Source organism: Ambystoma mexicanum, chromosome 10 (genome assembly GCF_040938575.1).
Source record: "Ambystoma mexicanum isolate Mex_15411 chromosome 10, UKY_AmexF1_1, whole genome shotgun sequence".
Classification (NCBI taxonomy): domain Eukaryota; kingdom Metazoa; phylum Chordata; class Amphibia; order Caudata; family Ambystomatidae; genus Ambystoma; species Ambystoma mexicanum.
This window is the reverse complement of record NC_090932.1, coordinates 1027840975-1027854487: the sequence shown is the minus strand read 5'-3', so window position 1 is coordinate 1027854487 and position 13513 is coordinate 1027840975. Positions and strand designations below refer to the sequence as shown.

The window sequence follows — 13513 nt, the reverse complement described above, 5'->3', positions numbered from 1 at the left end:
AAGCAATGGGACTCATTACAAGTTTGCTGGTCTGGTAACTATGGTACCGGTAAGCTTGCTGGTACTGTAGATACCGGACCGGCAAACTACGAGTTCTGCTTGCGGGTGCTTTTTTGCCCACCAGGTCGTGTCCGGCAGGGCCATAATGACCCGGTAATTCCTATTTCTGGGCACTGGTAAAATTCGCAAGTTTGGCGGCAGCCTGCCGGTTTTACCGGCAAGGCTACTGCCGAACTTGTAATGAGGCCCAATGTTTGTTACAAAGGATTGGTGGAGCATGACTGAAAGCTGAGACCTGGGCATATAGATCTGAGTGCTGGTGTAGAAAGGGATGTTGCCCTTCTATAAAAGATCAAAGAGAAAGGACAAGTCGAAACGTTCAGTGTACTGTCCTCAAATTTTGAAGGACAAACCAAAAAATGTCTTTATATCGTGGAAACATATCGAATGCACCTTTTAATGTACAACAGCTTTTATACAATAATTTTCGATTAAGTTGTGTTTGTAAATGTCTGGGGGTGTACTCAGCATATGAAGTGCAACAAATGTCACATTCGTTGTTGTATGGTTAGGAAATGTGGCAGTAGTTCCATAATTGCCACTTTCACCGCACCGCCAAATTACAAGATCACCAAACCGGTGGAAATTCTTGGGGCATTAATTCCGCCGGTGGAATTACCGGTACTGCAAGGTGGATTTTTTCATGCCCATGGGCTCGTAATATGGCGGTAATTCAGTCGACCACATAGGCGGAAACGGTACATATTGCCAAACTCGATCTGTGTTATTAATCGCTCTGAGATTAATTGAAGAAGAATTCTCGCAGTTGTTTCTGATGAAAGCCACAAGGCATAAAGGCTTTTTGTGTATATGGTATGTTAGTAGCACAGAGTACCCTGAGCCTTAATAATCCGAGTCCCTCTCTTGGCTTTTAGAAATAAGAAATGTGATGGCCGTCTTGCAGTTTCACAGAGGAACAAGTGTAAATGGTAGGATAAATTAGCACATATTTATTTTTTTAGTTCTCATTAACCGTGCCCATGTCCCCAAAGTACATCAGAGCGCCCTAAATTAAATGCAATATTTATCAATACAAAGCGGCATGAAGAATCGCATAAAATACAGACGATTTAAAAAGAGGCCCTAGATCACAAAAAGCTAAAAGAAAAAAGAAATCAGAATGGCTATTTGAAGACCCTTTCCCATAACATGTCTTCAAATGTTGGAGGCACTGCGACAAATCTTGAAGTAGATGAATCCATGGAGGCATCAGAAGAATGGACATATTACAGTCGACACCTGTTGAACTATCTGGGAATCTCCAGATGTAAGGCCCATGGAGTACAGAGAGAGAGAGAGAGAGAGAGAGAGAGAGAGAGAGAGAGAGAGAGAGAGAGAGAGAGAGAGAGAGAGAGAGAGAGAGAGAGAGAGAGAGAGAGAGAGAGAGAGAGAGAGAGAGAGAGAGAGAGAGAGAGAGAGAGAGAGAGAGAGAGAGAGAGAGAGAGAGAGAGAGAGAGAGAGAGAGAGAGAGAGAGAGAGAGTCTACAGTATGTCAATACCAAATTAGTACCATATTCAGTATCTAGTGTCCAGCCCTTCATATAGAAAATAAAGGTGCAATGAAGTGTGCTCTGATGAAGAGCAGTGAGGTCTAGAGGTAGACTGGGTGTAGAGGCAGATGATGTGGTCTAGAGTAAGAACTGGGGTTCAGGGAAAAGGGTTGTTTAGGGACAGGAGGTGTGGTCTAACAAACATTATCTTAGACAATGAAATATGGGATTAGGTGCAGGATAGGTGGTCATGGGCAGAAGGTGTGGTCTAGGTGATGGATGGTTGGTCCAGCAATATGGGTGTGATCTATAGTGGAAGGTCTGTTCTAGATGCAGGATGTATGGGATAGGTAGGGGATGGGAGTGCGGGTGCAGGGAGTGTGTCTAAGGCAGGAGGTGTGGTCTAGGTGCAGGAACGGTGATATTGGTTCTGGTGGTGTAGCCTAGATCAGAAGATGAGGTCTAGGGGCGGGATGTGTGATACAGGTGTAGGATGTGGCATCTAGGTGCTTGAGGAGAGGCCTGTTGAAGAAGATGTTGTCCAAGTGTGGTAGATGTGATCTAGGGCTGACGGTATGTCCTGTGTACAGGAAGTGTGGTTGAAGGCAGACAGTGCTGCCAAGGGCAGAATGTATGATCTAGGTGTACGAGGTTGGGTCTAGATGTAGGGTGTTAATGAGATGAGGTTTATGTGCAGGAGTTTTCACATAGAGGAAGGTGGTGTGGTCTACGTGCTTGAACTGTTGCCCTGATGCAGGAGGTGCACTTTAGATACAGGTGGTGCAACCTACAGCAGAATGTGCAGTCAAGGTACACACGTTGTGCCCTGCATACAGGGGGTGTTGTCTAGGCAAAGGACGCGTGATATAGGGATTTGAGGTTTTGTCAAGATGTGATGCAGATGAGTCGTTCCAGAAGCAGGCAGTGTGATTTAGGACAGAAGCCGAGGTTTAGTTAGGGCAAGTTGGATCCAGGTACAGGGGCTGTGGTCTTTGGGCTGAAGGTGTGACCTTGGGGCAGGAGGTGACGCTTAGGGAAAGAGATGTCATCTTAGGACTGGTGATGTACTTAAGGACCCTGAGGCATGGTCTAAGCACAGATGTATGGTCTAAGGGCAGGCGGTATGGGCTTGGACCGAAGGTGTGTCTAGGTTCAGGCAGTCTGGTTTAGGTGCAGAGGGTGTGTCTTGGTTGATTTGATTTATTTTGATATATAAAGTGCATAGACATCCTAAGGCACCATGGTGCTACTCCAGTAAACAGAAGAGCCAGACCAGTCACTAGAAGAGAAAGGTCTTCACAGCACGCCAAAACATAAGATGGTTCTCTATAAGCTGAAGCCCACGGGGGATAGAGTTCCAGAGTTTAGCGGCTGCAACAGAAAAAGCCCTGCCTCCTACACAAGACAGCCACATTGTGGGGATAGCTACAACAGCATTGTTCCGATACCGAAGAGTACAACTAGGAACACAAGGACAGAATTTTGTGTTGAAGATATTCTGGTCCAACTACGGCGATAGCCCTGTGGACTAAGCAGAGAGATTTAAACTGCAGTCTTTTTTTCAATAGGCAGATAGTGTAGCTGACGAAGAGCAGGAGAAATATGTGCGGAAAAGGTGCCATAGAATTCTGAAGTAGCTGACGGTGTGGAATGAGAAAAGATGGCTGAGCCAAATAAAGGGAATTGCAAAGCATAACATTATTGATTCCACTATTACCTTCACATGGGTGCAGAATGGGTGGTCAAGGGCAGAAGGACTCCTCTCAGTTTAGAAGATGTGGTCCATGTACGGGAAGTGTGCTCTAGGTGCTGGAGGTGTAGAATATGGCAAGTATGGTATAGCTGCAAGGCATGTAGTCTAGATGCAGGAGATCCTGTCCTGCTGATTTAGGAGTGATCTTGTTGCAGATGTATTGTCCAGGTGTGTAAGATGGATGTACGTTAAAATATCATAGACGAAAAGCTCGAATTGCAAAATACTGAGGCCCACTTTGTCGCATTTAGCAATTCGAGCTTTTCTTTTTTCTTTTTGGTCCCCCGCATTGTTTCATGTATGCGGGGGACACCCCCACTGCCCTCAAATCCAGAAATACCAAAGTATGAGTGTAGGGGGAGACCCCCACACCCCCTCTCACCTACCTTAATATTTTTGGATCCAGTATTTTCTGCCTATGCCATATGCATCAAAAAAGTATCTACGATCTTTTAGATACGATCTTTTCGGTCGATACTGTATAAGATGTAGTCTAGGTCAGGAGTTGTGCAGTAGGTGCAGGAGGTCTGGTCTAAGACAGACATTGTTGTCCAAGCCAGAAGATGTTGTCCAGGGCTGAAGAAATGATCTATGGTATGGTATAGGGCAGAATGTGTGATTAGATGCAGGAGTTCTGGTTTTGCTGCAAAAGCGGTTTAGCTGCAAGAGTGATCCTCGGCCAGGAATTGTGGTCAAGGTGCACATGTTGAGGTCTAGTGTAGAATATGTGGTTACGGTGCACAAAGTGTGTCTCACAAGAGGTGTGTCACTCATGTAGAAGGCGTGATCTAAGGCAGGAAGTGTGTTTTAGGGACTTGAGGTGTGGTCTTTAGGGCAGAAGGTGCACTATTGGTGCCAAAAGTGTATTCCATGTGCAGTTGACGTGATTTAGGGCAGAAGGAGTGGTCTACATGTGGGAATTGTAGTTAAGGCAGGCGGGATCTATGTGCAGGATATGCAGTCTTTTGAGGGAGAAGTGATAAAGGTTCAGAAGTTGTGGGATAGGTGCAGGAGGACTCGTGTAATCCTTTTTCAGTAGGTGTGCCCTTATGGAGGGAGATCAGTGTCAATATTGTGTGATCTAAAGTCAAGGAGTGTGGTTTTGGGATCTGAAGTGTGGTATATTGGTTGTTCCAATGTTTTGGAGTTGTGAGTTGAATGGCCAGCTCTCACCCTCCACAGTGTTTGGTCTTTGACAAAGTATATTGTCAGCCTGCTAATATGTTACGAGACAATGACCTGTACCTTCCTATAGGGGTGTTAGTTCATTAGCTGACTGAATGTTTCTGGATGATAATGTCAAAGTCCCAGGAGTTGCTATAATGGCCAATGGAAGTATTTCCGACATGTCATGATATGCATCTATCACCTGGGATTGCATGGGATATTTACGCCACAGGGTGCATAGAAAGTACTGTATTTGGAAAACAACACATATTGGCGCCATGAAGGACTTTCTATGTAACACCAGCCATGAATATCCCATGCAATCCCAGCTCATATTTAGGTGGAATTTTAAAAACAATTTGAATTTGACATGTTTTACTGTTACCTTTGTACACATTATCACACATTATTGCCACTTGGTAGACATGGCCTGGGCTGGTGGCGCAGGGATGCGCCACAGTGGCCTTGCAGATACTGCCACTTACTGCGGATATCTGCTCCAGGTAGAAGTCAATTAGGTCCTGTGGCTCGTCTGTCACGTTCCTCTGATGGTTCCTGATCTCCTGCACTATGAACGTCCGTAGAACCTGCCAGTCATGAAACATCTGCTGGTGAGGACCAGGAAGGTGGCGCATCAGCCAGGGGAAGAGGTCGTAAACCTGCAGATATGCATGGGGTAATGCAAAGATGATGAAATAAAGCAGTGGACCAGTGATGATAATATCATATATTATGGGAATGTGGATTCCTCCTGCTTCTAAGCACTGTAATAATTGGTGTTACTAGTACCCTAATTAACAGCACTCAATGTATCGACCTCAGAAGGATGAAGAGCCAAGTGGGCACAGAATGAGTTGAAATGGGAGGTCTACTTACATAATCTATGCTTTGCTTTTAACACAATGTGTAGCTAAAGGAAATTAATTAGAAGATACGGAATGCGGAAATCAGTGTTTCATCACTGCAGCCAGCAAGCTTCCAGATTAGGTGTTAACATCCTTTGGCTCTGCAGATGTTTTGGACTACAACTCCCCTTGGCACTAGCCAGCATATTCAATGGTGAAGGGTCATGGGAGCTGTATTCCAAAACATCTGGAGAGATGCAGGTTGCAAACCTCTGCCCCAAATGGTCAATTTCAACACTTATGATGTAGAATTATGTGTCTACATTTGTTATATACAAATTGTGGTATTCACTTCCATTCTGTTTGCGCCTTCTCAAAGACTACCTTGAATCTAGATGAAAACTGAAAACCTTTTTCTTCCCTAAATAATTTGTTCTTTTTCTGTGTGATTTAAGGTATTAAGATCTAAGCACCATGATACCTCCTTTGAAGTGAGATGTTTGTGCTTTTTAAGTAGTGTGAAGGCATTATGAAGCAAGACACACACACCAGATTCTAAGTTCAAACTAAAATACTTTATTAAATCAAATATCCGGATGGTAGAGGGCCTAACTTGCCCTATGCTAAGGTGGGATTTCCCTACCTGAACAAAAGTAAGGAAAGTCTGAGTCAAAGATTTCAACTTAAAAGTATGTCTGTGTCCAAAACCTATCCTTGCCCTCAGAACTAAATCTAACCAATGTGTAGGGATGTCAACAATGAAGGAACTAGTGATGAACATTAAGTTCTGAGCTTCTTCCAGCTCTTAGCTTCCTTTTCATCTCCACTTCCCCAAGTTCAACAAAGTTCCACAACATTTTCAAAATTACCTTTCCCATGTTCAAGGTAATACATTCCCACACAATCCTCAGGGTTCCCTTCCCCAAGTTCCAAGCAACACATTTCAAAAGGAAAGGGTCTTGAGGCTTCGTTCTGAAGACAATATGCGCTGTTCCTCAAGTCTCGGGGTTCCCTTCCCCAAGTCTTTAACTTAGCCACTTGTGCTTGTTTCAGTCTTTTCGAAATCTTTCACACAACTCAAGGTCAACCTGACCCTCTTTCTGGACTGCATCACCAGTTTACTTGCATTGCTTCTCCTTGGTTTATTTCACAATGTCTTTGGTTTTCACAATGCAGGACTCACTGGTTTGGCGCAGTTGTCAGACCACGCGGTCAGGCCACTACAGGTCACACAACCAGGATCCATAGGCTCTACAACCCACACAGGTTCTTCTATACTGGTCCTGGTGTACAGAGTCAAATTCTCTTAGTTTCTCTTTGTTGGCCTCTAGTTTTATATGCAACGTTTACACTCCTCTGGCTTCCCCTAGTTAGCCTTTTGGCTCTGCCATAACATGTCACACACCTCTTGCCTTTGGCCTTTGCGCACTGCTATTATTCATAAAGTTCACTTTCTGGTGGTCTTGTTTATCTGCCGCCTTTCTATGGCACTCTTTCACACTTGAGCTCTTTTCCATAAGTTACTTTCATATGGGCACTTTCGCTTTGACTATTCTCTGCTATTTGTTTTGCTCATAAAGTTTTACTTGATTCCGTATTCAAGGTTTTATTCAGTTCAGCATTCAACAAATAGTGAATATGCTTAATTTCAAGTTTCCAATCAGTTCAGTATTCAATATGCATTCGTTATGCTGAATTTCAAGTTTCCTTTTAGCTTGTAACCATTATGCATTCAATATGTTTTATTTTAAGTTTCCCTTTAGTTCGGTATTCAATATGCATTTAATTTGGTTAATTTCAAGTTTTTTATTCAGTTCATTATTCACTACCTATTTGCAGCCTGCTAGGAACGCCCTGACTGTCGAGTAGCTTTCTCCGACACTCATCGGTCCTTGGCGTTGTTCCTCAGCAGCTACTGCTGCTTCTTTTCTGCTCCATAGGTCAGCAGGCCAGCTTCTGTGAGCTCTGCTCACATACTGGTCTGTCTTGCTTACACCCGTAGCTGCGCCACCATTGCACGGACATGGACAGCGTCCTTCTTTCTCCTGCTCGCTTGCAGCTCCAGCTGCTGATTCCTCACTATAGAGTCCCCCACACCTTTAACAGCCCAATGGCCCGACTCACCTTGGGATGTGCATGTTCTCTGGGCGATTGGCCGACTTCCTGGCTCCTCCACCAGTCCCACCACGGCTGCCTCCTTCGGAAAAGGGTCCCCTGCTGGTGACTTCCCAACAGGTCTTCCTGTTCCTGCCTGTGCTGTTCTCTGACCCTCTCTTTATACACCTGCAACTGCTTAACAGGTTGCAAAGGTAGATCCTCAATTGGGCTTGCCTGACTATGATTAAGGGGACATGCCTGACTCTCACTATACTCTGCAGGCATCTTCTTCGTCCCAGTACAGCAGAAATGAAGGTTTAGTGTTCATTACTACAAAAGCTAGAGACCGAGTAGGAATACTAGGTCACACAGCCGCTCTCAATGGGGCCCAGACAAGGGATAATGGTCTTTCAAAGTTCGAAAATGTGTTTCTTTTTCAGGTATCAAAAGTACAAAGTAAAAAATAAAAAAGAAGTCTGTTGATTTTTAAATAGTAATTTATCCGAAGAAAAACAAAGCTGTCACTAATATCTTCTTAGTGAGGGAGCAGTTGCCGCAACTCGTATGTAATACAGACTAAAGCCAATGCATTTCAGAAATAATTCCTTCTTCAGGGCAAGTCTAATCAATTGCACGTAAACAACATAATGCACCAATGTCAGCATAACAATTGCATATATTTGTAAAAATAATAATGATGTCAACATACCAGTCAGTAGAGTTTCCAAAGGATTTTACGAGAAATAAATAGAAAGAAATAATAAGTTGATTGTATTGTAGATAACAAAAACAGAAAGATATGTGAGAAACTGCGGTTACCTTGATAGTGTTGCACAGACGAGAACGTTCGTTGTCAATGCCCACAGCAGCATGGGTCACAACGATGAGCCGTGAATACAGCGGCTATATTGTTAAACACAATCGTGTTTGTGAATGGAATCTAATGAAGGGAAAGGACCAGTGTGAGTAAGACAGCGTAACAACCAGGGATTTCCAAAACGGTAGTTTGCAAACATTGCGATTGCGTCTCGTACCTCTGACCACACGGAGCGTGTGAGAGCTCCTGCGTGCAGTTGCCGGGCTGAATCTCAGACTGCTGTGTTATGTGGTTGCCAGAGCAACAGCTCATGTATATTGCACATGACCGTCTCACGCCATTAAGTGGCCGGTGGTCACGCAACGGAGTGTATAGCAGGTGCAAGCCTGCATGGTTAAGAGAAGTGTATAATTTACGGGCATACCTGCATGATGTTCTGTATGAAAAATGTATTTAGCCCAAACTAAAGAAAATCACTGAAGATAATACATAGAAATGGAAAAAAACTCTCGAGTGTTAAAGGGACCAGAATGGGGTCCCTTGTGAACAGAAAGAAAACAACTGGACATATCGAGTTACATAAAAAGCAACAAACAATTAATGAAGCAAAAAACATGTAAATTAACCTGGAGCTCATTTGTGGCACTCCTATTTAGGGATAATTTAACTCTAGCTAGTGCATTAATTTGCATTTGAAAAGAAGATAATACATGGAATCACATAAAATCAGCAATGGTTGAAAGTACGACACAACCTCGTCGCGGGTGGTGTCGCCCATTACAGGCGGCACCTTGGGTCCCAGACAGGGTCCGGGACTTGCAGTGAGGTTGTTGTTGAGGTAACACAGGATCCAAGATGGTACAGGATATGGAAAACATGTTAGTCAATTGCAATGGAAGCAGAACAGTGTCAACAACAAACTTCACGCTTGAAGTGCATTTACAGGACATTGGGATGAACAAAGATGTCGTGATGTTTCAAATCAGATTCAAATGTAACAGTGGTAATTAATCTCTTCATTCAAACCATTAGGGACCAGAGTACAGAGTTTATCAATCCAAAATGTTTCCCTTCGGTTTAGGCGCAAGCCTAAATGTTCGTGAGGGTTATTTCTCGTTAAGACCTCCAACACCAGAAACTTAATCTGTGAAAGGTTGTGGTTATTCATGGCCCAATGTCGGGCCACGGCTGAGTGCGGGTTGGAGTTCCGAATGCAGGACCGATGTTCGTTCCATCATATCTTAGCATCTCTGGTGGATTGGCCCACGTAGTATTTTCCACAGGGGCATCTAATGCCATATATGATGTTGGTGCTGTCGCAGGTGCCAAATGTCTTCAGAAAAATGTTCTTGCCTGTTCTAGGATGGAAAATAACATTCCCTTTTACTACGGAGTTGCAGTTGATGCAGTGTAAACAGGGGAATGTGCCAGTACGGTGTGTGATCAATTTTTTAGGGGGTAATCTTGTCTGTACTAGTTCATCCCTGAGGTTCTTACTTCTCTGGAAAGCAAACACCGGTGGTTTGTTGAACAGATCTTGTACTCTCGTGTCATTTTTGAAAATACTCCAATGTTTTTTGATTGTCTTCTTGATTTTGTTGCTTTGGATGGAGAATTTCAACACGTACAGAGGTGATTTCAACTCTCTGACTTGTTTCTTTGAAGCGGATAGTAAAGTATCCCGATCTAGGCTGTTGACTCTTTGTACTGCTGAGTCCAATTCTTCTTGGTGGTAGCCTCGTTGAAGGAATTTTTCTTTCATTACAAGTTGGTGTGCAATGCAGTCTTCAGGATCACTAACGATCCTCTTTACCCATAGAAGTTGGCTAAACGGAAGATTCCTGAGTAAACTCGGTTGATGGAAGCTCAGGCGGTGCAACAGGTTGTTGCGATCGGTAGGTTTCCGGAATAGGGTGGTACTGTAGCTGATGTCTTCCATTGCTATTTGTACATCGAGAAAGGTGATCTTGTCACATGATGACTCTCTGGTAAACTGCACTTGTGGGTCAATTCTGTTGATATACTCAAAAAAATAATCAAATCATTGCTCTGTGCCAGTCCAACACCGAAAATATCATCTATATATCGAGTCCACATGTGGATGTCTTTCTTCCATTCTTGTTTGGTCAATATATGATCCATCTCGAATTTGAACATAAAACAATTGGCGTATGTAGGTGCCATGGTGGCGCCCATAGAGGTACCTGAGGTTTGTAAGAAAAACTGGTTGCAATATTGGAAGTAAGAGTTTTCAGAAATAATCTGTAACAGAGTCAGAATTAATTATTTTTGTGCATGCACATCTGGTGATTGGAGTAACAACCATTCAACAGCTCCAATCCCGAGGTCGTGTGGTATGGAGGTATATAGACTCTTAACATCTATGGTAAAAATCAATTGGTTTTGTTGAGGGGTGGTAGAGTTAAGTTTCTGAACAAAATGAGTTGTGTCTCTGGTGTAGGTTGGAGTTTTCTGTAGAAGCGGTTGAAGAAAGAAATCAATGCAAATGCCCAATGGCTGGTTAATACTGTCCATCCCTGTGACTATGGGCCTGCCAGGGGGTTTTGTGGAATCCTTGTGGATCTTAGGAAGTGTACAGAAATTAGGAATTCTTGGGTGATCATTTAGCAGAAACTTGTGTGTGTGTTCATTTATCCATTCGAGTTCTAACGCCTCATCAAGCAAGATGACCAATTTGTTTTTGATCGAGATAGTAGGATCATGGTCTAATGTGGCATATGTGGTATTATCTTGAAGTTGTCTCTGACATTCTGAATCGTAGTCCACAGTGTTGAGAATCACAAGGGCACCACCTTTATCAGCAGGTCAAATTGTTATTTTCGTGTCACTATACAGGTCTTTAATAAGCCTCATTTCATGCAGTTTTAAGGTTCTTATGAGGCGGAGTTCTGTAACTGATCCGTTCAAGATCGCGGGTGACCAATCTCTGAAAGATGTCGATAGAGGGTACATTGATAGGTGGTACAAATCCGCTCTTGGCCCTGAATTCCTGGAAATCAGACATTTGAGTTGGTTTATCAAAGGTTTCTAGTTCCTCAAAAAACACTTTCAATTTCAACTTCCTTACAAACTTATATAGTTCAATCTTGCTGTTGAATAGTGTGGTCCCATAAATCGGAACAAAACGTAGTCCTTTTTGCAATGTGTCTTCTTCAAGCTTGTTGAGGATTCTGTCTGAAATGTTAATGACTAGATTTTCCTTAGTTGTAGACATGTCTGTGGTTTGGGTCTTAGGTTTCCTCCTCCCCCTGCGGGTTCTTTTGGGTGGGCACCTAAAAAAGCCGAAGTGGAGGGTGCTTGTGCTAAAGGAATAGCTGTTCGATCTGAATTATTGGTTGCTTGTTCCATAGGTGTCTCTGAATACCTTGGCGCTTCTGAATCTGAGCTGGAGGTGTTTTCAGACGGATGTTTATGGAACTTTTTTTGGTGCTATCGGGCCATATCTCTCCATCCATGTATATACTTCGTCATTGATGTAATCGTACGTGTCACGCTTACATTTCTTGACTTTCTTTTGTTCCAGTTCAGTTTTGTACTCTTCAAGTTTATATCGGAGAGAATCAGGTCGTATTCTTCTTTTCCCAATGATTCCACAAGTTCCTTTTCAATCTCCTGGATTTCTATACTGAGAGTGACTACATTTTTAGCAAGTTCTTGAATGGTGAGTAAGATCAAGTCAAGAGAGCATTTATTTAAGATAGCCTCCCATTTGCGAACAAATTCCTTGCTCTCTTTGCAGAGGGTGGGACGCAGTTGTATTCGAAGTCCCCTTGGAATGCGTTGGTTCTTAAAGTAACGGCCCAGGGTGATTGCGTGGAGTTTCCTGTTGATCTCCTTCCGTACCAAGTATTCTAGTTGTTTAATCCATTTTGCTGGATCCTTTAGTGTGGTTCCATGTGTACCTATTGATGTTTCTCTGATGAGTTCAAGGATTGCGGTTGCTTCCTCCGTAGAAAACCCTAAGGTTTCAGCACACTTCGATGAAAGACCTTCTATGTCTTCAAACGACATATTAATGTAATAAATTCTTGAAATTAACAAATATTAGAGTAAGAAATTGTGTGCCTCCACTGTTTTGTGTCTCGCAATGGGAGGAAAAAGAGCAAACAGAGAAGAGAGTGGGCACCACTGATTAGAAGTCTTTTCAAATGTTAAAGTCAGTGTGGAAGTAGAAGTATGCAAATTGTAGTTCAGAAGGAGCTGGCTGTGACAAGTCTGGAGACACCCTGACTTAAAAATACAACAAAAGCTAGAGACCGAGTAGGAATACCAGGTCACACAGTCGCTCTCAATGGGGCCCAGACAAGGGCTAATAATCTTTCAAAGTTCGAAAATGTAGTTCTTTTTCAGGTATCAAAAGTACAAAGTAAAAAATAAAAAAGAAGTCTGTTGATTTTTAAATAGTAATTTATCCAAAGAAAAACAAAGCTGTCATTAATATCTTCTTAGTGAGGGAGCAGTTGCCGCAACTCATATGTAATACAGACTAAAGCCAATGCATTTCGGAAATAATTCCTTCTTCAGGGAAAGTCTAATCAATTGCACGTAAACAACATAATGCACCAATGTCAGCATAACAATTGCATATATTTGTAAAAATAATAATGATGTCAACATACCAGTCAGTAGAGTTTCCAAAGGATTTTACGAGAAATAAATAGAAAGAAATAATAAGTTGATTGTATTGTAGATAACAAAAACGAAAGATATGTGAGAAACTGCGGTTACCTTGATAGTGTTGCACAGTCGAGAACGTTCGTTGTCAATGCCCACAGCAGCATGGGTCACAACGATGAGCCGTGAATACAGCGGCTATATTGTTAAACACAATTGTGTTTGTGAATGGAATCTAATGAAGGGAAAGGACCAGTGTGAGTGAGACAGCGTAACAAACAGGGATTTCCAAAACGGCAGTTTGCAAATATTGCGATCACGTCTCGTACCTCTCAGCACACGGAGCGTGTGAGAGCTCCTGCGTGAAGTTGCCAGGCTGAATCTCAGACTGCCGTGTTATGTGGTTGCCAGGGCAACAGCTCATTTATATTGCACATGACCGTCTCACGCCATTAAGTGGCCGGTGGTCACGCAACGGAGTGTATAGCAGGTGCAAGCCTGCATGGTTAAGAGAAGTGTATCATTTACGGGCATACCTGCATGATGTTCTGTATGAAAAATGTATTTAGCCCAAACTAAAGAAAATCACTGAAGATAATACATAGAAATGGAAAAAATACTCGAGTGTTAAAGGGACCACAATGGGGTC

The 13513-nt window shown here is 42.9% G+C and overlaps 1 protein-coding gene across 1 annotated transcript in view; it reads right to left on the bottom strand.

The window, feature by feature from the left end:
- The window catches only part of LOC138492969 (cytochrome P450 2J4-like), a 291460-nt gene that overhangs the window by 116895 nt on the left and 161052 nt on the right, over positions 1-13513 (bottom strand). The window contains exon 6 of the mRNA XM_069620246.1: positions 4956-5129. Within this exon, the coding sequence (XP_069476347.1) occupies positions 4956-5129 (174 nt within the window). The remainder of the gene's footprint in view (positions 1-4955; positions 5130-13513) is intronic.